This window comes from Uloborus diversus, chromosome 10 (genome assembly GCF_026930045.1).
Source record: "Uloborus diversus isolate 005 chromosome 10, Udiv.v.3.1, whole genome shotgun sequence".
NCBI classification, from domain to species: Eukaryota; Metazoa; Arthropoda; class Arachnida; order Araneae; family Uloboridae; genus Uloborus; species Uloborus diversus.
In genome coordinates, this window is record NC_072740.1 from 94,621,744 (window position 1) to 94,649,464 (window position 27,721).

Here is a 27,721-nt window from a genome sequence, read left to right on the forward strand (position 1 = left end):
AATATGATCAAATGCCTTTACTTACGCGAGATTTCGAAGATTAATCCACGAAAATTTCAGTTTTGTACTTCATTCAATGTGAAAGTAAACATCATTGCAACTTCTTTCGTTCGCCATTCAAACTGAAGTTGTCGTTGGACGATAAGTCAGAGCGCATGCGCAACGATTGCTCTCCTATTAAATGGTCTTTTAGCACTTTTGTTAACGTCGTTGACCCACTGAGGAACCAAAAGCACCTTGACCACACTTCCTAGCCTCTGTTGCACCATGAGGCACTGTTTCTTCACCCCAGGGTGAAACTCTTTACCCCTGTGGCACTCCTGGTTTTAACAGTGTAACGTAGCTCACAGCTTTGACAGACAATGATATCCAAATCACTAGGCCTATTTAAGATAAGTGTTTCTGCAGTTGCTTCAGGTTCAGTTACCATCAGGTCCATGTGGTTTGGGATAGAGGTAGAATATTGTTTGCCAGTTACACTTGGTGACGTATGTAATCGGAATCTCACGACGGCAAAGGTGTTTTCTTTTTGTACTCCTGACCACTTACAGAATAAGCTGAACTGATAAGTTTTCAACTAATTTGCACAGAAAAAGGCAAAACGGGTAAATTCCCCCTTTGCCCTAGCACATGATCTCATTTTATCCACCTATAACCTCAAATCTAACTCGCAAAATGGAAAGCCACTTCTTAAATAACATTAATAAATGTCACAAAATAAATACTTAAAACCAACACGGACATATTATGATCCATTCTAGAGTAATCAGAATACAGGAAAGAAGATAAATTTTAATGGAAACAGGAAAAAATATTTTTAACGTCATGCAAAAATTGTGTTTTGCATGAAAAAAAAACTTATTTTATTATTTTTATCAAAGTTAACGTATTCGTTTTGGGCTTACTTCCCTTGTAACTTTACATGTATTTCTCATTCGGTTCTGTTTCGGGTGTATTCAAACAAATAAATGAAATAAAAAGTAAAAGGTTTTCACAACGGTAGCAAAATTTCAACATTTTCATCGTTCACAACATTTCAGCATTTTTTGACGTTTATGAAACAGAGTATGTAAAACATTGTGAGGAGAACTTAAAAATTTTTTTTAATTACTTCCAGTAAAGTTTATTCCAATCTAAACACATTTGTCTTGAAATTATGACTATCTATTTCTATGAATAAAGCTTTTTTTTTATGATATGAATTTGCGAATTTATAAAATCAGACCGATATATCATTTAAGAACAAACTTTAAACCCAACGTAGTCAGACCTTTCAATAACTTAAAGTGTAAAGTAGTTAAACACAATTAATAAAACTAGTTGGTTAAGTAACGGATTGAAATATAAATGAAAGATTTATTAACCTGCTAGAGCTCCAGTTAAATACCCGATGGATCTTGCAGTAAATATAAAGGCAATACTTTTCGTATCTGTGCCTACTAGATGCTGTAAATCCAACAGAGTCGGTCCTGGTATGGCCATTAACATTCCCTGGTAAAAAGAAGAAAAGGAGATTGAATGGTACAGTCATAGAAAAAAAAAACGAAACACTTTTAATTATTCGGCCAGTATACATGCTAAAAAGGAAAGAAAGGTGTCATCCGACTTGGTTTAAAGTCTTCTTTAAAACTACATAGGTAAAATTTTGATAAGGGACCATATACAAAGCAAAACGAGCACCAACTCTTGATTTTCAAATAGGAACCCCTATCTTTTGCTGCATAATTATGTTTAGACCACAAAATACAGCCAGGGTACGAAATTTCACTGCATTCCGTGCAGTAGAACAGGAGTTATTAACGAAAAACGTTTTAGGGACCGTCACCACATTGAAAACGCTTCTTTCAAGGTCACGGCTTATCAAGTAACGGAATGTAAAAAAAGAAAAGATCGAGATTATCCAGCTCAATTCAAGTTTTTTTTTTTGAAATTCTCTCTTTTTTCCGTAATTCGATACTTTTTGGGCCGGCAATGTTACGCCAAAAAGCGATTTACGGTCGAAATTTTTTTTTTTTTTTCTGAAAAAAAAAAAAAGTTAAAATATTTACAGATTTTTGTCTAGCAGGATTAACCTAAGAATGACAGACCGGGTTTGACCGGTTCATCGTATAGATCGTTGTTTAGTAAATCGAATAAGGATAAATTAAAATTAATAGAACTTTTTGCCTTTTCTAATATGAACCTATTCGATTGCTTATATAATCATTCAGCAAAGTAGCCTCAAAGAAATGTAAATATCAAACCTTATACCTAGAATCATGATGTGAATTTGTTTGATAAATGTATTGCAGCTATGTTACAGGTTTATTTTGGAATGAATAGAAAGTCTTTTGATGTCAAATGGAATTGCGCGTTTTTAATTTCGCAGAACATCGAAAGAAGTTTGGGCCATCGCACACAAAAATGTAAAAAATATACCGCACAACGTGGGAAGACGCAGCATTAAATATATTGGAGACTTGAGCGAAGCAAGGTTTATTTATTTCGTGAAAATTTGCTCTATATACATAAAATGAACGAAGTATCAATCTGAAAAATAAAACAGAAACAGGAGAATATGAATACCCGTTAATGAGCAAACTGTTCATACTCGAACTTTATTTGGTAAAATTTTGGTTATATGAATTAACACAGTGGACAAACATGGTAATTGTTCTAGCGGCTTTTTTGTAATCAAAAAAAAAAAAAAAAGAGAGAGAGAATTTGTTTCAAATCGAAATTTGATGCGGAAGATCATAATGCGTGGTATATTAAAAAAGCATAACACGATTGGCGGTTTAGTTAAACATGTAATGGCTCTTAAAAGCAATTTAGGAAAGTAATTTCCCACTACTATTTCTAGCAATGAGATTCGAGGTGGTCCAACCCGTAATTTTAAAAGACAAAAGTTATTTTAGCTTAAACCAAGGCGAACCGAAATCAGACTTCTTGTCATTTCTCCGATTTTGTAACTTAGCACATGCAAACAAAGCTTAGTATTATTTGATTTTGTTTTGCGTACTATATACCTGCAAATGAACATTTCCTATAGTGTGAGACTATAGGGTGGCGCACCTACAGCAATACTACATGAAGCAAACCCGGGACAGATCAGTTTAATCTATCCAGAAACTACAACTTCGTCCTTGCTACGGATTTCGTAGACAGGAATCGAAACTAATCGTGCGAGATGCAGAAGTCACCTCATTGAAGCTAAGAGTGCGAATAAACTGGTAGGTAAAGTAAATTTATTTGCGGTATGTTTACGGCATCTCACGGGTGAGATAAATTTTCTTCATCCACCAGTTTTTAGGCACTCTCAGCTTCAATGACATGACACCTGCTTCATTGTTCGGTCAAACCAGATGTTCGGTGCAGGGCTGTTGTGCCCAGTATTAGGACTCACTGCAGTGGAGATGCGAGCCAAAACGCTCGCAGCTGGTCCATGTGGCCCGTTGTTTGCTTAAAGAATCGGACCAGAAAGTTGAATTCGAGTGCCAGTGTCATAAAGGTGGAGCCGAATATTCAGATATTGGATTCTGAAAACATGCATTTAATAAGATAGGCATCTAGTAGTTGATAACAATAATTTTTTATAACTCTTTTTTTTTGTCGCTTTTTTTCCGAGTTATTAAAAAAAAAAATTGAAGTTTTATCTTTGTCTTGCGAGAATAGTTGTAATGTGAAATGCACGGACAATGACCGAGAAAATAAATAGAAAAAAAAGTATTTAAATTATAATTAAGAATAGACAAAAACTCAACTTAATCTAACACGCAAATGAATGTTTTGTTAAATTTTTGACGAAGTCAAAAAAAAAAAAAAAGTTCACAATTAGCTACAACTACTACTTTCGTGCAGAATGAGGCTCAAGCACGCGGCCCTCTACTGCTGCTAAAATTTCCTCCCCCACCACATTGAAAATTATTCAAACACTTTACAAATAATAATAATAATAACTCCTAAAAACCAGTAAACTTATCTAAGAGCAAATATTACCTATTGACCCATCTGGATACTGTTAAAGGCGGAACTTCACACTGTCGGCTATTTTTCGACTGCTTATTCCCGATTTAGACAAGGCAATAGTTTTTCCTTTTAGCAAATTATTACCGGGAAGAGCCATTAATTCTACACTGTCTATTGCAAAAAAAAAAAAAAAAACAGAATTATTTTAAGTGTAGCTTTTAATTAAAAAAGTTCTATAAAATATTCTTTTATTAAACAATAAAGTAGTGTTTCGCATTATTTACACATTGACGTTTGAATGATATCCACAAAAAACTGACGGTTGCAATATTGAGTTGTTTTTCTGCAGAGACAGCGAATAAATTTATGCATTTAAAAAATTCATAGACGTAACTCTAATGTAGAAAAACCACGTTATAATTGGTTTGCTTATTTTGTTGAACATTTTTTTTTCCTTTTTTACGAAGAAACCAACTTTCATAATTTCTGTTTTAAAAAAGTATACGGTCCCCTAAAGTGAGAAAAAATGAAGTTTTAAGCATAGTGCAAAAACTACTGAATATTTTGAGCTCAAATTTTGGATTCCCGCAAGAAAGCTCTTCTAGATTGTTTTTCTGTTAAAATTTATTATGGTTTCAGATCATATTTTTTTCAAAAAATATTAAAATAATTCATAAAAAAACTAAAATTACATTTTAGGTGTTGTAAATTATGTTTTTATTATTGGGTCGATTTATATTTTGATATAAAAAAACAATCTTTGCCTTGCCTAATCTAGTTTTTGTGTTATGAGTAAAAATATCAAAATACGTTTTAACATTACGAGAGGAATTTTTCAAAACTCAATTCTGAAGTAACGGCTGGATCGAATTAAACAAAACTTTGCATACAAAGTTAAAAAAGGATGCTCATCACAAATATGTGATAAAAAAGGGGGTTCTCATTGAAAAATTTGAAGTTGATGCTCGTTTTAATATGAAGACGACCCCTTAACAATAATTTTTTAACTTAATTATGTAGAACTTTTTATTCCTGAAACAATGACACCTCACACGTGTCTCTAGTGTCAATAGTCTTTGAATGCGATCGAGTGTTTCGTTTTTTTTTTTTCTATGACTGTACATGATTTGTGTTTTAGTGCAAGTTTGAGTTAATACACACTAAAAAAATTCCGAAACGTTACTGGGTATTTCCGTGTCACGTTTCGGGATTTTAATGGTTTTTATCTACTTCCTAGAAAAATTAAGTATTTTTGACAAAAAGTTTCCTGAATTGCTACAAGGTCACAAGAATGCAGACTTTTCACTGTTGTGAAAAATATTTTTAGCTCCCAGTTTAAAGATTAATTGAGCGCATTTATAAAGTGTATCGACTTGACTTCAAGTACGGCCCGTCCATGCTAATTATACTCCCAATAGGAGAGCAAAAGTGTAGACTGCATTGCTTTGCTAGATTTGCAAGCATGTAAAATTCTCGTTACTTACTTTCTACTGTGGCCATGTTTACAATAATACTCTGTTAACTTCCTGGATAAATCAGAAAAATGCCAAGATATTATTCCCACGGACACGACTGGTTTTAAACGGGAAGATTTCTGAATTTTTCAAGAGGCTTCCAGGATAATATCAGGAAGGTTACCGAATTCTAGCGGAAAAAGTTCCTGGAATTTGCAAGATATGTTACTGGCAGATATTGGGCACATCAGCTGCCCATTATTTTCCAGGAACGTTTCTGAATCGTTTTTACAGTGCAGTGTTGGTAAAAAAAAATTGCATCACCCTCACATTTTCACAACAATGGGATTATATGAGAAGTTTTGGTTGACCGATTAACGATGAATGTATGTGAAATTCTGCAAAACTGATAAAATAATCAATTAACAGCAGGAACCCGATAACTGTTTACGTAGATCGGGGCTGTTTCCGGGCCAACACTGTAAAAACGATTCAGGAACGTTCCTGGGAAATAATGGGCAGCTGATGTGCCCAATTTCTGCCAGCAGCATATCTTGCAAAATCCAGGAACGTTTTTCGCTGAAACTCAGTAACCTTCCTGACATTATCCTGGAAGCATCCTGAAAAATTCACGTTAAAAGCCAGTCATGTCTCTAGAAAAATCGAGTAAACCTAAGAAGGTATAATATAATAGCTCGGCATCTTCTTGATTTATCAGGAAGTTCCAAGAGCATTATTGCAAACATGGCCAAAACTAAGCCAGAATTGCTGGTAAGTAACGAGAATTTTACTCGCCAACAATTCTTGCAAAGCAACGTAGTCCATACTTATTCGCTCCCTATGGAAGCTTAATTAGCGTGGACAGGCCGTAATCGAGCTGAAGTCGATACACTTTATAAATACGCTCAGTTAATCTTCAAGCTGTTAGCTAAAAATATTTTTCGCAACAGTCTCTGCATTCGTGCGACTTGTAGCAATTCAGGAAACTTTTTGACAATGATACTTGATTTTTCCAAGAAGTGTATAAAAACCATTAAAATCCCGAAACATAACATGGAAATACCCAGTAACGTTTCGGAATTTTTTTACAGTGAAGGCAAATTGCTGACCCCATGCTCATTTTTCCATTTCTGAACCTGCGTGTGAGTTTATAGGGAAAAAAAATATTTAACCCCATGTCAATTTAAGTCTAATGGCAGGATAAAGGTTTTTAAATTGTTACTTACCAGTTTTGCCCTATGGCACGGAGTAGAATCATCCTGGAAAATGACGTTTGGAATTGAAGTAAAGTGATCCCGGATAGTAGGAAGCAATTTCTCCTCCAAAATGCCAATATACACCTTAGCGTTTACTGTTCCTTGCACAAAGTGAAGCTCACCAACTCCTTGATCAGAAATACATCCCCGAATCTTCTGGGATACGGGATGCTTGACTGTGTGTTGAACGTAGTCGGGATGATATTCCTCTCTTTTGCGGCGCGGTGGATGCAATTTTTTTTTTACCACCACTGTAGTTCAAGATAACAGTTTGTTAGTTTTGTGGGTAATGTGCACAGTAATAAAAAATAGTGCTCAACCAATGAAGGAAAAGGCCTATAGATATCATTTTCTACCCTAGATTTTACCTCAGTTTCTGTAGTATATAGTCATCTGTTGACCAGCTTTCATCATTCTTTATACAGATATCAACTACCACTGATGGTAAAACTTCCACTGGCCGTAAAGTTCTGCAAACTGTTTTAGTTAGCAGAATTTTACGGCCGCTCAAACGGAAGCAGAATCGATATTTTTAGCATGTCATAAAATCTAATGAATAGTTTGGATGCTCAAATTTTGGATGTCCATATCAAATCTCTTCTAGATTGCGATTCCATCAAAACATAATGTAGTTTCAGATCATATTTGTTGCAGATATTAATTTTATTTTTTGTGTCGTAAATGATGTTTTTATTTTGGGGTTTTTTCATACTTTCAAATAAAAAGTTAATCTTTGCTGTACCCTTATTGGTTTAGGTATTATATGCCAAAGTATCAAAAATCTTGTTAACATTACAAGATGTTGTTTTCTGAATTTAACTGTAAAGCAATAACCGGAGCAAATTTAACAAATGTTGGTATACAAAAGGGAAATGATGATGTTAATCATAAATATGCTTTAAAAATTGGGGTTCTCGTAGAATATGTTGAAGTTGATGCATATTTTAATATGAAGACGACCCCTTAGCAATTATTAAATAACATAATTATATAGAGTAGTACATTATTTCCAAAAAAAATGACTTCTTACACGTTAATTGCATTCGAACACGAACGAGTGTTTAGTTTTTCTTTACCCTGACTGTACTGCTGTTCTAATACCTTCAACTTAAAACCTTAACATTGATTAAAACCAAAGAAAAAAAAATCAGTTTTATTCCGTGCTTTTATACTTTCAACTCTTCATGTAGATAACGTATGTTATATTGCATTCATGTTCCACAAATTTCGATCACTTTTTTTTCGTGACAAAGTTGCAATCCTATGATTTAAACAAGAAATAAAAATAAATAAATAAATAAACTTTTTTATAAGGTTTTTGACAAATTAGGCATTTAAGTGTTAATAACTAATACATCCAATAATACACTGCAATATGAAACATGCCCTTTAGATTAAGATATCTGAATCTTGTTTTCTTCGGCAGAAAATAATAGGTCAGTATTTTTTTGTGTGTGTGTTTATGTACATCGTACCATTATTCCAAAAAATCATATTTTAAGCTTATTTTGATAAGTTTGTAGTAGCCTCTAAACAATGCTCTCAAAGAAAAGCTTTGTTTCTGGCACGAAAAAAAAATACCACATGAACTATTTGTGAATCTATAACGGTCCTTTCTTGCATCAAAGTACATTTTGCTGGGTTTGATGATAATATTTGTAAAGCTCTGGACAGATAATTAGTGACCATTTCAGTAAAAAATTTAAAATATTTAGTGAGGCAAAAGGCATCTACTTTTCTGTAAGTTAAACCAGCCTTTCATGATGAAGAATTAGAAAATAAAAATTCAAAAACAGAAAACAAAGTCTTGTTGACATTTAAATCAGAGTTCACTTCTCATGTCTCTCCTACAAAGTCGGTGCGTAATAAACCATTTTGGTTTTGATACATGCAAGTTTATTTAGCACGTTTCGTTTATACAGAATCACTTACTCTCATTACATTCAGAGTTTCATAAAAAGAAAAAAAAGGTTTAATATTTGTAACGCAGAGTGAATCATTTATAGAAATCATTTAATAAATTTCCAGATTCTATTAACGACGTATCAGGAAATGTTGGAAATATTAATGAGAGGTAAGTGTTTTTCAGAAAAGAACACGTACAGAAAATAAAAGTATAAATAAATCAGTTTAAAACTCACCAACGCTATGAAGCAGAGGTAAAAGTTGAATGTTTTTAGTATTTTTAAACGTTTCGGAGTTAATCTGATCATGTTCAAGTCGGTCGGAAGCTTGCTTGCTGCAAAACTCCTGGGAAAAAAAGGAAGAAAATAACAGCTGGAAAGAAAAAACACTCAAATAACTCAGTTATTGTAGATGCAATACTATGGAGGAAGTAAGGGTGTCAAACGACGTGGAAAAAAATGTTTTTAAAATTAAATTATTTGAACAAATGTTTGATTTTACTTTGCAGACAAAGTAAAACAAACACCTGATATAAAATGATATTTTAAAGGTCAAAGTTATTGAAAAAAATAAAAGAATCTAAATAACTCCTGATGCTCGTTGTAATACGTAAGCTTGAAGTGATTAACTGAAAATACAAGGAGTTTTTGTTCCAGCTTTTTACGTTTATGAACTGGAAAAAATTGCTGCTATAGATTTTTAAGCAAATTTCTCGCATGTTTGCTAAAAACTTGGTAGAAAGTTTTGTTCTTTCTACAATCGGCGGCTTCTTAAATTTTCTATAAAGTCTGTTATCAAACTTTATAATATTTTAAAGGAAATATAGCTTCACAGTAAAGATCGCAGGCTCTCTTTAACATCTGGATCGATTTAGTTAAGTTCATTCGATTGATTTTAGTACGCTAAAAATGTATCACATTAAAAAATAAATAAATAAAATGAACAAATGAAAATGGCAATATGAATTAAGATTTTAAAATCGTTTGCGCAATCTTTATCATGTGATTAGCATTGAATAGGTTAAACTTTGTATTATACGTTGCTCTTCTGTACCTACTGTCAGAATCCGATCAAACCACAGTGGAACCCAGCGCCTGAAGATGATGCGGGCTCTCCTAGTCTCCTAGTCTCCCAGTCTCCTAGTGGGCTCCCTGGGTCTGATGAAAACTGAGCATGAATCAACTGCAGAAAAACTGAGCTTCCTACAATTAAGCATGAGCCTACTGATTTGGATGGCATTGTCTACCAAACCTGCGAACTACGTTACCGTCCAAGTTGATTTAATCTTATATATTTAATCCCTGCCGCTTTGCCCTGACCCCCTTTTTGCTTTGATCCTACATCGTGGGCAAAGTGGGTTTTCGGAAGGTATAAAAGTCTTTGATTGCCTTTATTTTTAAAATAAGCATTTGCCCGAATTTGTTCTTTCAAATGCAAACTAAGATGACTACAGAAAATAATGAATGCTAAAAAAGTGTCTATTGTAACATAATTAATTTTTTTACCATCAAGTTTAACGTACTCGTTGTAAGCTTACTTCTCAACCAGAACCCCTTAAAAGAGACAAGCCGACCTATCCGACATTTTGGCTCCAAAACGGCTTGGAATCCAACCTTGTTTCTAATATTTATAAATACGATATAATACTCGCTGGTTGCTATGTCGTAAAACAATGGATTATAAGTTAAGTAAAATGTCACCTAAGGTAAATCTTTCACTCCTTATTTGTTTTAATTTTGTATTAATTAAATCTTCTTCATTTACGGAATAAAATAATCAAACATGAAGCGGACAACACATTCAAAACTTGTGCACCAGCTTTCTGTAACGAGGTTTTGTACAAAGACTAATTTTGTCCGTCGATAGTTTTGGAACCAAAATGTCGGAAGAGTCAGCTCCCCTTATATAGTGGCCGTATTCTAAACGAAAGAGTGATTATATTTTGTTTCCCATGATTGTATCACATGACACTTACGAGGGGGCCCGTATTAGAGCGACTATATTTTACTACTTCTGTGCACCAGCAGAGGACGAATAAACTTTTGACTTTTTTTGAGGATAAATAACAATGTAAAATTTAAAATGCAGAAAAAGCGCATCTAAGAAAAAGTTTTTTACCGACTCGATTATTATTCTCAAACACAACACCCGCTCTACCTGATAAGAACTGGCGCTCTAGAATGGAGATATATGAGAATCAAGATGAACTGTCGTTGTTTCTTCTTTACTTATTTCATGCTTAAAATTATACAGTTAGCTTTAATGCGTGATAGAGAAACAAGTAGCAGAGTGAAGTAAAAGAAAAGGGAGTTTTCGAATTTCGAAACACGTAAGATCTCAACAGATGGTTTTCAATATCAATGGATTCCTATTAAAATTTTAGCTTCCTATGATGATTTCTTTTGGTTCCCAAATAACTCAAATAAGGACAAAATGGCAAAAATTTGACTTTCTTTGACATTTTTCTTACAAAATTGAAAAAATATAACTTTGAAAATAACTTAGGAGTGTAAGTTTTTCTCCTTTCTAAATTTTTAAATTCAATAGAGCAGCGGTTAAAAAACCTGTTACTATTTGCGACGCACTTTTTAATAATAATTTTCATCGCAAACCCCTCATTGTTCATAAATTACCTGCAAAAAAAAAAGTTTCGGCGTTAAAAAATGAGCACTTTGACCATAACTAAAAATATTCTTCTAAGCTTTTAAAATGTGGGGTTTTTTTAAATAGTAGATTCCTCTGTTTCCATTAAGTGGCATTTTAGTTCAGTAATTTTTTACTCATTTCTTAAGTGAAATGATTAAAAATACATCTATTCACAAAACCTTAATTATTGCATTGCAAGTGCTTTCATAAAATAAATAAAATTTTATGTTTTATGACTAATTCTAAGTAATATGCAATGCTTGGTACTTCTGCTCTGTTTTGCAGTTTTCTTATTTCAATAAACTTAGAATGATAATTTTTCATTACCAGATCATAGTTACTTGGGTAATTTATAAGTAAGTTTTCGTTGCATAAGATACGATCTTCAATTTAGCTCCCTTTTTCTGGTTTCACAGAAATGTCAATTTGAATTGCTTTAATGAGGTTTCGAAATATTACTCGTGAAACCAGCAATGATAATATGCAAAAGTCTCACAATAAAATGAAGATGCAATTATTGGTATTTATTAAAGGTAATTATTAAAGCAAAAAATACACTGATGTACCTTTTTTTTCATAAATATACACTAAGGCGACAAAACTCGTTGGCTATCTACTAATATCTTGTCAAAGCATTTTTTTGGCCGACAAAGTGCAACAATTAGACGTGGAATGGACTCAAAATGTCGCTAAAAGGTCCATTTTAGCGACTTTTTTTTATATCAATTATGTTGTTGTTCTGAATCTCCTGAAGATTATCTTTGATAAACTTAGATAATTATCTAAGATATATTTGATAAACTTTGATTAAACCTTTTTTGAAACTTAAAAAAAGTATAGAGGACCTAAAAAATAGTTTTATTATAACTACAGTTGATAAAGCGGCAAATAATTTTGCCATCATGTGCAATTTTTTTTATAAACTTATGCTTCAGAAGGAATATACAAATATTAATACATACAAAAAAGTCACAGAAGCTGAGTCCAGTTTAAAGAAAAGAATCCTAGCCTTCGACAAAATTCTAAACACACGGCATCTCAATTTCTATTTTTCTTTCCTTTTTATAACGGTTAAGTTTCATAAAAATCCAATAAAGTTCAGATTCGTTACTAGTGGAACATACTCCTACAATAATCAAGCAGGTTACATTTTTTTCGAAAAACTTAAAAATATCTTGGCCAAAATTGCAGAAGAAAAAAGTTTTATACTTCTGAATAACTAGAAAGTTCTGGATTTCATAAACAGTGGTAAATACCATATTCATAGTATTAATACTTTTGACTTTGAAAATCTTTTCACTAACATTCCCCACAAACTCATAATCGATGTTTCAAATAGAATTTTTGACAGATATGAAAAACACATCAATTTAGAAAAACACTCTTGGATTAACCTTGTTAAATTTTGTATTTTTGAGAATTACTTATACAATGCTTCCAATTTCTACAGACAGACCAATGGAATACCGATGGGCACATCTTTTTCTAGTGCATTTGCAAACCTATTTTTGCATTTTTATGAATCTATTTTTTTAATAAACAACAGTATAGAAGCATTCAGATATATTGATGATATTATTATTTTTAATAACAATGATTTTCACAGTTTACATAAAGAAATTTACCCACATGAACTACTGCTGAGACAAATAAATAAGGATGAGTCAGTTAATTTCCTTGAGCTCAACATTCAACTGAATAATAAAGTTCCCAGTATAGCTTTGTATGATAAACGTCAGGATTTTGATTTTTAAGTGTATTCTTTAATTCATTTTCACAGTTGCATCAATAAAAAAGTGTTCAAAAATATAATCTTTTCACAAATTATTAGATACAAAAAAATATGCAATAACTAGCTGACCCAGCCACGCGTTGCTGTGGCTGATAATAGAAAATAATTTTTTACTCATTATTTTTATACGATCAAATCAATATTTTTAACAATGCTGGAAAATGTTCAGTCGATTTTAAATCACAGGGAATTGAGAATGGTCGTGTTTGGCCGAAGTAGGACTACTAAATTACTAACTAACTAATTATTACTAAAGTACTAACTAAATTTTCTACTGTAAAAGCATTACTTTCTATACTTACGTTTATTAAATTCAGTAAGTATCAGTGTTAAAACGATTCAGAATTGTTCCTGGAAAATAATGGGCAGCTGATGTGACAAATTTCTACCAGTAAGATGCCTTACAAAAATCAGAAACGTTTTCCGATAAAATTCAGTAACATATCTGAAATTCTCCTTGAAGTCTCCTGAAAAATTCAGAAATCTTCCCGCTTGTAGCCAGTCGTGTTTCCCGAACATTAGATAAAACTTAAGTAGGTATAACATAACAGCTTGGCACTTTTCGGATTTAATTAGAAAATTCCATAAGAAGTATTGCAAACATGGCCTTAAGAGTAAACTTAGGTAGGTATCATATAATAGTTAGGCACCTTTATGATTTGTTAAGAAAACTCCATAAGCAGCTTCGAAAACATGGCCAAAGCAAACAAAGATTTGCAAATATGTACAGTCATAGAAAAAAAAAACGAAACACTTTTAATTATTCGGCCATTTTTCATGCTAGAAAGGAAAAAAAGATGTCATCCGACTTAGTTTAAAGTCTTCTTTAAAACTACGTAGGTAAAATTTTGATAAGGGACCATATACAAAGCAAAATGAGCACCAACTCTTGATTTTCAAATGGGAACCCCTAATTTTTGCTACATAATTATGTTTAGACCGCAAAATACAGCCAGGATACGAAATTTCACTGCATTCCGTGCAGTAGAACAGGAGTTATTAACGAAAAACGTTTTAGGGACCATCCCCACATTGAAAACGCTTCTTTCAAGGTCACGGTTTATCAAGTAACGGAAGGTGAACAATGAAAAGATCGAGATTATCCAGCTCAACTCATTTTTGAAGTTCTCTTTTCTTCCGTAATCCGATACTTTTTAGCCGATTATGTTGCGGCAAAAAGCGATTTACGGTCGTTTTTTTTTTTTTTTTTTTGAAAAAAAAAAGTAAAAATATTTATTGATTTTTGTCTATCTGCATTAACCTAAGAAAGACGGATGAGGTTTGGCTGGTCCATCGTATAGATCGTTCTTTAGTAAACCGAATAATGACAAATTAAAAGTAATGGAACTTTTTGCTTTTTCTAATATGAACCTATTGGATTGCTCATATAATCATTCAAGCCTCATAGAAATGTAAATATTCAACTTCATACCTAGAAACATGATGTGAATATGTTTGATAAATGTTGCACCTATGTTACAGGTTTATTTTGGAATGAATAAAAAGTCTTTGATTGTAAAATGGAATTGCGCGTTTTTAATTTCGCAGAACATCGGCAGAATTTTGAGCCATCGCACACAAAAATATAAAAAATATACCGAACAACGTGGGAAGACGCAGCATTAAATAGATTGGAGACTCGAGCGAAGCAAGGTCCATTTATTCCGTGAAAACTTGCTCTAAATACATAAAATGAACGAAGTATCAATCTAAAAAATAAAGCAGAAACAGGAGAATATAAATACCCGTTAATGAGCAAACCCTTTATACTCGAACTTTATTTGGGAAAAATTTGGTTATTTGAATTAACCCAGTGGACAAACACAGTAATTGTTCTAGAGGCTTTTTTGTGATCAAAAAAAGAGAATTTGTTTCAAATCCTAATTTATGCGAAAGATCATAATGCGTGGTATTATTAAAAAGACATAACACAATCGGCGGTTTTAGTTAAACATGTAACATCTCTTAAAACCAATTTAGGAAAGTAATTTCCCAATGCTGTTTCTAGCAACGAGATTCGAGATGGTTCAACCCGTAATTTAAAAAAAAAAAGTCATTTTAATTTTAACCAAGGTAAACGGAAATCTGACTTCTTGTCAGTTCTCCGATTTTCTAACATTACAAACAAAACTTAGCTTTATTTGATATTGTTTCGCGCACTATATACTTGCACACTAGCATTGTCTACAGCATCAGGCTGGCGCACCTATAGCAATACTATAGGCAGCATACCCGACAGGCGGGTTGAACTATCCGGAAGCTACGATTTCGTCCTCGCTGCATATTTCGCAGACTGGAACCGGAACTAAGCGTGTGAGATGCGGAAGTCATCTTATTGAAGCTGAGAGTGCGAATAAACTGGTAGGCAAAGTAAATTTATCTGCTGTATGTTTACGGCATCTGACTGGTGAGATAAATTTTCTTCATCCACCAGTTTTTAGGCACTCTCGGCTTCAATGACATGACACCTGCTACATTGTTCGGTTAAATCTCGTTCAGGGCTGTTGTGTTCAATATTAGGACTCACAGCACCCATGGAATGGGAAAACCAATTCGCAGTGAAGACGCGGGCCGCATTCAGCCCGCGACGTTGGTCCATGTGGCCCGTTGTGTGTTCAAAGAATAAGAACAGGAAGTGGAATTAGTTCCAGTGTCACAAAGTTGGAGCCGAATATCCAGATATTGGATTCTGAAAAAGATACATTTAATAAAATAGGCACCCATTAGTTGATAACAATATTTTTTTTCACTTTCTTTCTTTGACGATATTTTTCCATGTTGTTCAAAAGAGGAGAAAATATTTTGAAATTTTATCATTGTCTTGCGAGAATTATTTTAATGTGAAATGCACGCCAATGACCGAGAAAGTAAATAGAAAAATAGTATTTAAATTATAATTAAGAATAGACAAAAACTCAACTTAATCTAACACGCAAATTAATGTTTTGTTAAATTTGTGACGAAGTCAAAAAAAAAAAAAAAAAAAAGTTCACAATTAGCCACAACTACTACTTTTGTGCTGAATACAGCTCAAAGCACGCGGCCCACTAGTGCGATTGAGATTTCCTCTCCTAGATCCTAACACATTGAAAATTATTCAAACTCTATACAAAAAAAAAAAATAATAATAATAATTCCTAAAAACCAGTAAACTTATCTGAGAGCAATTATTATTTTTTGACCCATTTGGATACTGTTAAAGGAGAAACTTCACACTGTCGGCTATTTTTCGAGTACTTTTTCCCGAATTAGACAAGGCAATAATTTTTCCTTTTAGCAAATTATCACCGGGAAGAGCCACTAATTCTACACTCTATTGCAACATGACTGGCAAGACACTGGGGTTTTGTTGTATGTTTCTGTGAAAAAGTTGTGCATGTTAATTTTTTTGAGCAATCACGATTGCTTATTGCTTTCATTTGACCGTTTTAATGTGATATCATTTTATTTTCCCACCAGCACCCTCCGCAGCACCATCGTCGGCCGGCCGCCTCACGATGCTGCTCCTCTGGCGAAAACCGTCTCCAGGTCGCGTCAATATCCTACACACACACATACACGCACTCCTACACACACACATACACGCACTCCTACACACACATACACGCACTCCTACACACACACATACACGCACTCCTACACACACACATACACACACTCATGCCTGCACAGACACAAACACTCATGCCTACATACACACACACACACGAACGCCTACACACACGCGCGTATACTCACACATACGAACGCCTACACGCACACGCGCGTACACACACACACACGAACGCCTACACGCACGCACATGCATACATACACACACACGCACCCACACGCATGCGCTTGCACAAACACACACGCGCATACATACACATACACGGCTCGTGATTGCGAAAAACATTATTTGAATTCAAGATGCCAAAAATTCAAATTTATATATATATATATATATATATATATATATATATATTTATATATATTATTTGAGTTATTGTTTTACAAAGGGCAATGGCTAAACTCAGAAAAAATAAAAAATAAAAATAAATAAATAAAAAAAAAACAGAAGTATTTAAAGTATAGCTTTTGATTTAAAAAGTTCTATAAAATATTCTTTTATTAGACAATGACGTAGTGTTTCGCATTATTTACACATTGACGTCTGAACGATATCTACAAAAAACTGACGGTTGCAATATTGTGTTGTTCTTCTGCAGAGACAGCGAATAAATTTATGCATTTAAAAAATTCATAGGCGTAACTCTAATGTAGAAAAACCACGTTATAATTGGTTTGCTTAGTTTGTTGAACAATTTTTTTCTTTTTTTACGAAGAAACCAACTTTCATAATTTCTGTTTTAAAAAAGTATACGGTCCCCTAAAGTAGGAAAAAAGGAATTTTTAAGCATAGCGCAAAAACTACTGAATATTTTGAGCTCAAATTTTGGATTCCCTCATAAAAGCTCTTCTAGATTGTTTTTCTGTTAAAATTTAATATGGTTTCAGATCATATTTTTTTCAAAAAATATTAAAATAATTCATAAAAAAACTAAAATTACATTTTGGGCGTTATAAATGATGTTTTTATTATTGGGTCGATTCATATTTTGATACAAAAAAACAATCTTTGCCGTGCCTAATCTAGTTTTTGTGTTATGAGTAAAAATATCAAAATACGTTTTAACATTACGAGAGGAATTTTTCAAAACTCGATTCTGAAGTAACGGCTGGATCGAATTAAACAAAACTTTGTATACAAAGTTAAAAAAAGATGCTGATTACAAATATGTGATAAAAAAAGGGGGTTCTCATTGAAAATTTTGAAGTTGATGCTCGTTTTAATATGAAGACGACCCCTTAACAACAATTTTTTACCATAATTATGTAGAACTTTTTATTCCTGAAACAATGACACCTTACACGTGTCTCTAGTATCAATAGTCTTTGAATACGATCGAGTGTTTCGTTTTTTTTTTCTATGACTGTACCACGAATTTTACGCGCTTGCAATTCTTGCAAAGCAAGTAGTTCATACTCATTCGCGCTCTTTGTGAGCTGATTAGCATGGACGAATATCCATTCTGTAGACGAACGGAAGCCGATACACTTTATTAATACGTTCAGTTAATCTTTGAACTGGCAGCTAAAAATATTTTTCACAACAGTGAGGAACTGCATTCGTGCAATGTGTAGCAATTCAGAGAACGTTTTGACGATGTTACTTGATTTTTCCGATAAGTTGATAAAAACCACTGAAATTCTGAAACGTTTCACGGAAATACTCAGAAACGTTTCGGAATTTTTTTGCTGTGTACTTACTTCGTGAAATGGCGCAAAATAACTTGAAAGTGGTAGGTAAAGTATCATAATGTTGAAATTAAGCATTAACCAATATACAGTTCTTGTATGCACATTTTATTCATCTCAGCTTTAACTATAGTTTTTAATCAATGACTTCTCACAAAATATACTAAATAAACTGATAAACTATAAAAGTGGAATTTTAAAAATAAGGTAGATAACATTGATTTCGAACTATTTTTTCGATTATTTTAAATTATTAAAATTGAAAATTATCTTTGTACTCATTTGTTCACATTACTTTTGGTTAATCTGTCTTTTGCTAACAGGAACAGATTTGATGGTTTTTCCACACCTGAGCAGGTTACATGTTATTACCCATAGAAGAAACACCTACTTTCCTTGTCCAAATCGACATTATTGTTTGGCCTTGCGATCCATTAATGGTTATCGCGAAGGCAAAGCGAAGCGGAATATGAAGCCTTTTAAGTTGTATTGGAGATTCTGATGATATTAATGGAATGCATGGCAGCAGGATGATTCCTCCTTTAAACTTTCCCGTCCAAATTGCTGCTTCAAGAGCATTTCCGATGACCGTTTTGATAACTATACGTGTATATTTGTAAAAACCTGGCTGGGTTTAAATTATGGAGAAAATTAATTGGTGAATAAATTTTCAACTGGAGATTGTGTAGTGTCATTCCTGGTATATACAGAGAATTTAAAATTTAGTTGGAGACTTTAATGATGTGTTCTAATCAGCAATTGTATCGATTTAATTATTTTTTTTCAAATTACCGGGCAACAACTGTGGCATTTAAAAGTTAAATGCGTCTGCATCAACGTTTTTTGCTGCCAAAATAACGCGATTACAGAGGCAATCACAATAAAATAAATTAAATTTATTCGGGGATACACTCTCAATTAGTTCCCTTTTCGTCTCAACAGCAGTGCAGAAATTGTCAGGGTATTTGAAGTACTGTGTATTTTGATACATTTCAATTTCACCGTTTCCAACACCCAGCAATTGATTAGAAAATTCTTGTGCGAATAGACCATTTTGCGTTTGTACTCGCATGTTCATGGTCAACCATATCATCTCGAAATTAGGCTATCAAATAGATTGTTTTAAACATCCGTTGAATTCATCGGAACAACTGGTATTGTCTGCCGGAAGTCCCCAGACAGTATTCAGACAATACTACCTAAAAGTTTATCGTTGCCTTTCAAATCTTGCATAATCCTATGATGTGCTTCGAATGCATGCTTTTACTTATGAACAATAGTACACTTATCCCAAATTATAATGCAATCTCTTTTCCAACACTGCAGCAATTCCGCGTTTTTTCTTTAATGTTACACATTGCATTTGGTTTGTTATGAATATCTAAAAGGCAACTTTTAAGCTGAATGTGCTGTTCGTCTAACATCTAAAAAAGGTAGCTGCAATGCCTGACGATGCAATTGTAACTGCAATTTTCTGTTGCGAACGTATTTTTACAAGAATTAATGATATTAAAAATTTCTTGGGGGGGGGGAGAAAGAAAATAAATGTTTTCCGCTTAAATTTGGTAACCTTCCAGAAATTATCCTGGAATATTTTCGAAGAAATCAGTAGTCTTCTGGTTAAAGCCAGTTATGATTCTGGCATATTTAGAGAAGCCTAACGTAGGTTTAATGTAAAAGTCTGGAACCGTCTTGGTTTTCCAATTAAATTCCGAAAGCATTAATGCAATCATTGCCAACACTACGACAAACGCTTGAGCAAGTAGCTCAACGGTAACGCGTCAGCAGTTCTTTTTAAGACTACGTGATCCAGACATCTTTTCGCTCTCATTGGGAGCTGAGACGATCTGGACGAACCGTAATCAACCTGAAACCGATACACCTATTAAAAACATTCAGTTAATCTTGATACTGGTGGAGAAAAATATTTTTCACAATAGTGTGAAATCTGCAATTTCTAGCAATTCAGAAACCTTTTTGATAAATATAGTTGATTTTCTCAGGAAGTGAATAAAATGCTGTAAAATCCCGAAACGCTCTACAAAAATGATAAGCAACGTTTCGGGTTTTTTTAGCATATTGTTTTTAGCAGTAAGTCAAACGATGTTAGAGTTATATCAATTAATTAACTTACACCGCCATCTATTAAAAATTTTTAGAACTAAACATTTAATTCACACTATTATTGAATAATTAATACTTAATTTGCAATAAAAAATTATAAAAACTATCCTATCTTTTAAGTTGGACCAAATGACGCATAAGTATGAAATTTGATAAAAATCGGTTGAGTAGTTTCGGAGTTTACCCCGAACAAACATCGTGACACGAGATTTTTATATATATACTAGCTGACCCAGCCACGCGTTGCTGTGACTGAGAATGGAAATTATTTTTGTACGATCAAATTAATATTTTTAACAAAGCTGGAAAAAGTTCCGTTGATTTTAAATCACTGGGAAATGAGAATGGTCGTGTTTGCCCGAAGTAGGAACTAACTAAATTTTCTATAGTAAAACCATTACTATCTACGTTCCTAGAAAATAACGGGCAGCTGATATACCCAATTTCTACCATTAACATACCTTATAAAAATCAGGAATTTTTTCCGGTAAAATTAAGTAATATTCCTGAAATTATTCCTGAAGCCGCGTAAAAAATTCAGACATCTTTCCGTTTAAAGCCAGTCATGTTTCTGGAAAATCAGAGAAAACTTAGGTAGGTATAATCATTCGGCACCTTCCTGATTTAATTTGAAAGTTCCATCAGCATTACTGCAAACATGGCCGAAGTCAAGCAAGAATTGCAAGAAAGTATCGAGCATTATACTCGCTTGCAATTCTTGCGAAACAACGTCGTCCATGCCTATTTACTCCCTATCGGCACTTGATCAGCTTGGACAGACCATAATCAAACTGAAGCCCATACACTTTATAAATACGATCAGTTAATCTTTGAACTGGAAGCTAGAAATATTTTTCACAACAGTGAGAAAATTGCATTCTTGCAACGTGTAGCAATTCAGAGAACTTTTTGACAATAACACTTGATATTTCTGGAAAGTGTATAAAAACCACTGAAATCCTGAAACGTTACACGGAAATACTCAGATACGTTTCGGAAATCTTTTGCAGTGTACTTACATCGTCCAAAGGTGCAAAATAACTTGAACGTGGTAAGTAAAGTATCAGAATGTTGAAATTAAGCATTAACCAATATAAGGCTCCTATATAAGGGGAGCTGACTTATCCGACATTTTGGTTCCAAAATTATCGGGCGAAAAAAATAAACATTTGTACAAAAGCCTCATTGCAGAAAACTGGTGTCCAAACTTTAGGTGTGTTGCCCGATTGATGTTTGATTATTTTATTCTGTGGATGAATACAATTTAATTAATACAAATTAAAAACAAATAAGGTATGAAAATGAGGTTTGTTACCGTAAACATTTCCCGATACATTTTAGCTGAATTTGTAAACGAAATTATCTTTCAAAATTTACCTAAAGTGACATTTTACTCAACTTATCATAAATTATTTTACGACTCAGCAACCAGCGAATATTATGACGTATTTATAAATACTAGAAACGAGGTTGGATACAATTCTGTCTTGGAACCAAAATGTCGGATAAGTCAGCCTGTCTTTTTCAAGGGGCTCTAAACCAATATACAGATTTTGTATGCACAGTTTATACATAAATTGATAAGCTATAAAAGTGGAATTTTATGAATAAGGTATATAACATTTATTTCGAACTATTGTTTCGATTATTTTAAATTATTAAAATTGAAAATTATCTTTGTACTAATTTGTTTACAATATTTTTGGTTAATCTTTCTTTTGCTAAGACGAACAGATTAGATGGTTTTTCCACACATGAGCATGTTACATGTAGTTGTACCCATGGGAGAAACACCTATTTTCCTAGTTCAAACCGCCATTGTTTGGCCTTGAGATCTATTTATGGTTATCGCGAAGGCTAAGCAAAGCGAAATATGAAGCCTTCTAAGCTGTATTGGAGATTCTGACGATATTAATGGAATGCATGGCAGCAGGATAATTCCTCCTTTAAACTTTTACAATAAAATTGCTACTTCAAGAACATTTCCGGTGACCCTTTTGACAAATATACGTGTATATTTGTAAAAACCTAGGTGGGTTTAAATTATGGAGAATATTAATTCGTGAAATAATTTTCAACTGGAAATTGTGTAGTGTCATTCCTGGTATGTCCAGATGATTTAAAATTCAGTTGGAAACTTTACTGATTTGTTCTAATCAGCAATTTTATCGATTGATTTAATTTTTTTCAAATTACCGGGCAACAGCTGTTGCATTTAAAAGTTAATTGTGTCTACATTAACTTTTTTGCTGCCAAAATAGCGTGACTACAGAAGCGGTAATAATAAAAAAAAAAAAAAAAATTATTCGGGAATACACTCTTAATGAGTTCATTTTTCGTCTCAATTGCAGTGCAGAACTTTTCGGGCTAATTGATGTACTGTGTATTTTGATATATTTCAGTTTCAATGTTTGCAATACCCAGAAATCGATTAGAAAATACTTGTGCGAATACCTAATTTTGCATTTGAACTCGCATGTTCTTGGTCAATCGCATCATCTCGACATTACGCTATAAAAACGATTGTTTTAAGCATCCGTTGATTTCATCGGAATAACTGGTATTGTCTGCCGGAAGTCCCCAAACAGTATTCAGGCAATAGTACTAAAAGTTTATCGTTGCCTTTCAAATCTTACATAATCCTTTGATGTGCTTCGAATGAATGCTTTTTGCTCATGAGCCATAGTACACTTATCCCAAACTATAATTGCATTGCAACACTACAGCCATTCCGCGTTTTTTCTTTAATGTTACATTACACATTGCGTTTGGTTTGTTATAAATATCTAATAGGCAACTTTAAAGCTGTATGTGCTGTTCGTCTACCATCTAAAAAAAAGTAGCAGCAATGCCTGACGATGCAATTGTCACTGAAATTTTCTGTTGCGAAAGTATATTTGCAAGAGTTAATGTTATTAAAAATCTCCTGGCGGAAAAAAGAAAGAAAATTAATGTTTTCCGCTTAAATTCAGTAACCTTCCAAAAATTATCCTGGAATATTTTTGAAGAATTCAGTAGTCTTCCTGGTTAAAAACAGTTATGATTCTGGCAACTTCAGAGAAGCCTAACGTAGGTTTAATATAATAATCTGGAACCCCTTCCTGCTTTTCCAACTAAGATCTCGAAGCATTAATGCAATCATTGCTAAGCTAGATTCCAAAGTAAGTGCTGGCTCGAATGTAACTCATGTGCAACTTCCTGCACAGCTTCTTGATCCATGCATCTTTTCGCTCTCATTGGGAGCTGAGTCAATCTCGACTGACCGTCATCGCGCTGAAACCGATACACCAAATAAATACGTTCAGTTAATCTTGATACCGGTGGACAAAAATATTTTTCACAACGGTGTGAAATCTGCAATTTGTAGCATTTCAGGAAACTTTTTGACAAAGATAACTGACTTCCTCAGAAAGTGAATAAAAACCTGTAAAATCCCGAAACATTATATGGAAACAATAAGCAACGTTTCGGAGGGTTTTTTTCATTATAGTGTTTTTAGCAGTAGGTCAAACGATGTTAGAGTTATATCGATTAATTAACTTACACCGCCATCTATTAAGAATTTTCAGAACTAAACAATTAATACACACTATTAATGTGTAATTAACATTTTATTTGCAATTAAAAATTATAAAAACTATCCTATCTTTTAAGTTGGATCAAATTACAGATAGGTATGAAATTTGATAAAAATCGGTTCAGTAGTTTCGGAGTTTACCCCGAACAAACATCGTGACACGAGATTTTTATATATATAAGATATATATATATATATATATATATATATATATATATATATATATATAGAGAGAGAGAGAGAGAGAGAGAGAAAGAAATATAAATAGAAAGAAAAATCGTAAATTATTTTTAAACTCAGCGTGATACTATTTTATAGAAAAACAAAACATGCCGTTAGGGCTTCCGTGGCCGGAGATCGTGAGTTCAATTCCCACCAAAGCCCTTAGTGTTATTTCTTATCTTTGTGCTGTATATCTTTTTTGTGTTATCCTATATGTTAATAAAGAAGCCCAACTTCTCGAACCAATGCGACCACATTTCTTCATAGAGCTTAATAATTATAACATGACAGCAACAACAACAACATGTCATGATAATGAATACCATGTCAGTGATGCTGGATTGCACTTTTCTTTTCAAACAGAGTAAAGTATATACAGACATTACGTTGTCTGTTTCCAAGCATACATCAATTCTTAAATCCACAACACAATGTGTGAAAGCTTAACTTTAAATGGATTGACAAAAGAAAAGGGCTGAAGATATTCGTACCTATGTCAAAATGTTTTGATCCTCGCAACCAAGCTTCTTTTCCGTACATCCACACAGTCTGAAATAAAGCTTCTCATTGAACGTGCTTTTATCGCTTTACGTAATAGGGTTCAGAGATAGCATTTCGAAAACGATAGGATTGGTGAACTGATAGTAGATGAATGAAACGTAAAACGATAACAGTGCTGAGCTAAGTTTTTGCATTTATTTTGGGCTGAATAATTTCAAATATTAAACTTTTCTTATGAGATAACATGTCTTATAAAAGATAATTACAATCGATATTTATATTTTAGCGTAATCACTAATTAAGAACGTTACTGTAATTCAGGATAACTTGGAGCCATGTCGGATTCATTTATGTCATTAAAAATGTTTTTAGTATACAAAAATTTAAAACAAAAACTAGACGATCCAGTGGGCTCTTTTCATGCAAGGTTAGAAAATAAGAATTTATCTTCCAACTGTTCCTGGTTATGAAATAAACACACATTTTATAGCTCTTTAATTAAAAAAATTTTGGGTTCTGCTTGTTTCAAATTCGTCTAATTCTACGTCTGTCTATCATTTGAAGTGTCAATGTCAGTTGAAGCAATCAAGCCTATAACTTTTAAACCTGCGTTATTAAAAATTACTGTTGCTTAGGGATTTTCAAAAAAAAAAAAAAAACCTTTTTTTTTTTTTTAATTTATTTTTTCTTACTCCTTCTTTTTTTTACATTATTCATGTGAGCCATTGAGAAGCAAAGGGATTTAAGTGGAGAAATGAAATTTTTTGAGATAACCAGTACAACTGGTAGGTGAAACTCTCCTTTGTCATTGGGCAAAAGATAGTGCAAGTATGCAGCATGTAGTTGCTGTTATACAGCGTGAGTTAGAAAATATTTTCAATGAAAGCCTAACTAGGACCTTATCTTTAATCGCGTTTTATTCGAAACTTGAAAATGTGCAATTACATCCCTTTGCTTCTCACTGCCTCATATGTATGATGTTTGCAAAGTTTCTGTTCGATAGAATAATACTTTGTTAAAAATGATAGCACAATCAAATTTCGTTGAAAATGAGCAATTTGGACAGATGAAGAATAGGTTTAAATGCCATTACCCAAAATAATATTACGTTCAAGAGGGTATTACATTCAAAGTTTAACGACTCTACAAGGTAAACAATCACCGATAAATTTGAGAAAAAAATCCCACTTGCTATTGGACCAATATAAGTGACATATAAGCCACTTTGATAATAGTTGCTACTGTAGAAAGTATGGGTCAAAATGTGAGAGATTTACACTTATTTACTCGCCCTCATGACGGTAAAGGCAAGCCATTCGCTTCAAACTGGTCATTAAAAAACAAAACTCCTTTCAATTTATGGCTGCAGCCACCTTTATAGTGCAGTTGGAATGAAAATAAAAGAAAAATAACTCTGGAAAAACGAAGGAGAATCGGCTACCAGTAATAATATCAGTACCGATCATTAGTAAACAACAGTTGAGTTCTTTTACCAACACGAACCTGGAACTGCTACTGCAAACGCCGCTGCCGAGTCCAAATTAATAAGTGCTAAGCTTGTACGGTGTAAGGTCACTAAATGAGAGCTGACTTATCCGACATTTTGGTTCTAAATCCGGCGGGGGGGGAAAAGGAAAAAATTAGTATTTGTGCAAAAGCCTCGTTGTAAAAAGCTGGTGACCAAGCTTTATATGTGTTGCCTGATTAAAGTTTGACTATTTTATTCTGTAGAAGAAGATTTAATTAATAAACTTAAAACAAACAAGGTGTTAAAATGATGTTTTATTATAGTAAACATTTCCCGATACATTTTTGTTGAATTTGAGGCCTAGGATATCGTTTTAGATTTACCTTATGTGAAATTTTATTCAACATATCAATTGTTTTATTACATAGCAGCTACTGAATATTATAACGTATTTATAAATACTAGAAACAAGAATGGATCCAAGCCTATCTGGAAACCAAAATGTCGGATAAGTCGACCTGTCCTTTTCAAGTGGCCTTAGTGCGGTGTATGTGCTATGGTAGTGGTATTGAAAGGAGAGTACATTTGACATTAGAACAATGCCTTCGAAAACAACTTTTGTATATTGTTTGCCGGTACTGTGTTCTAGAAATTGTTCTTTCTGTCACACACATGAAATGAAAGAAACCATTTACGTCCTGTGTGTCTACTGTAGGGTTATTCCATGTCAAGTGATCCAAAGTTTTTTCCCTCACCTTTTTGTATTTCTTTGAAATTTGGCTCATAAATTGTACCCTTTGAGGTAATCAAAAGTCCAAACTTTTAGATTTTTATCTCTATTATTTTTTTATTTATGACACTTTGATTTTTCAAAAAAAACCTCTTTTTTTCATGGATGTTTGAACATAAAATGGACGATAACTCAGCACCAAATATAGATAGAAAGATTTGGTAAAAAGCATTTTAAAGTACATTAGTTGTTTTATTGGATATGCAACATGACTAATTTCAGAAAATTTTTAATTTTTAAAAAATGAAATTTAAATTTTAAATTTTAATTTCTCATAAAAGGTATAATGATTTTTTTTTTAAAAAATTCTCAAAAATTTGTGTGTATTTTATCTTCATTTGTGCAAAGTTTCAAGTTGGGATCTCAATGGGATCATATTTTTATGAATTTTTAAATAAAATTTGACTTATGAAATAATGACATTTTTCAGATTCTAACTAGTTAAATATAGGGTTCTCTTACTAAGGATGGTCTAGTAAGTAGTAATTGATCATGACTATGCTTGAAATGAGCTGACATGAATTTGTAGATTGGTACCCCCCCCCCCCTGCCACACAACCACTTTTTATCTTTTTTTTTTTTTTTTTCAAAACTGTATTTAAAAAAAAAAAAAAAAAGCTGGCACGTAAGAGTTATAATCATAATAAACTGGGATGCACGCTGCTAAACATCAGCAGTGACTAAGGCTTATAAATGGGGGGGGGGGGGTCATAAAAACTAAAAGTCAGAAAAACTTT

The 27,721-nt window shown here is 33.1% G+C and overlaps 1 protein-coding gene across 1 annotated transcript in view; it reads right to left on the reverse strand.

The window, feature by feature from the left end:
- LOC129231094 (sodium-dependent glucose transporter 1A-like) overlaps window positions 1-24,760 on the reverse strand; it is a 35,501-nt gene extending 10,741 nt beyond the window's left edge. The window contains exons 1-3 of the mRNA XM_054865340.1: window positions 24,717-24,760; window positions 8,800-8,908; window positions 1,365-1,491 (exon numbers count right to left, since the gene is read on the reverse strand). Coding sequence (XP_054721315.1) covers window positions 1,365-1,491; window positions 8,800-8,871 — 199 coding nt within the window. The 5' untranslated portion in view covers window positions 8,872-8,908; window positions 24,717-24,760. The remainder of the gene's footprint in view (window positions 1-1,364; window positions 1,492-8,799; window positions 8,909-24,716) is intronic.
- Window positions 24,761-27,721: the final 2,961 nt, after the last annotated feature.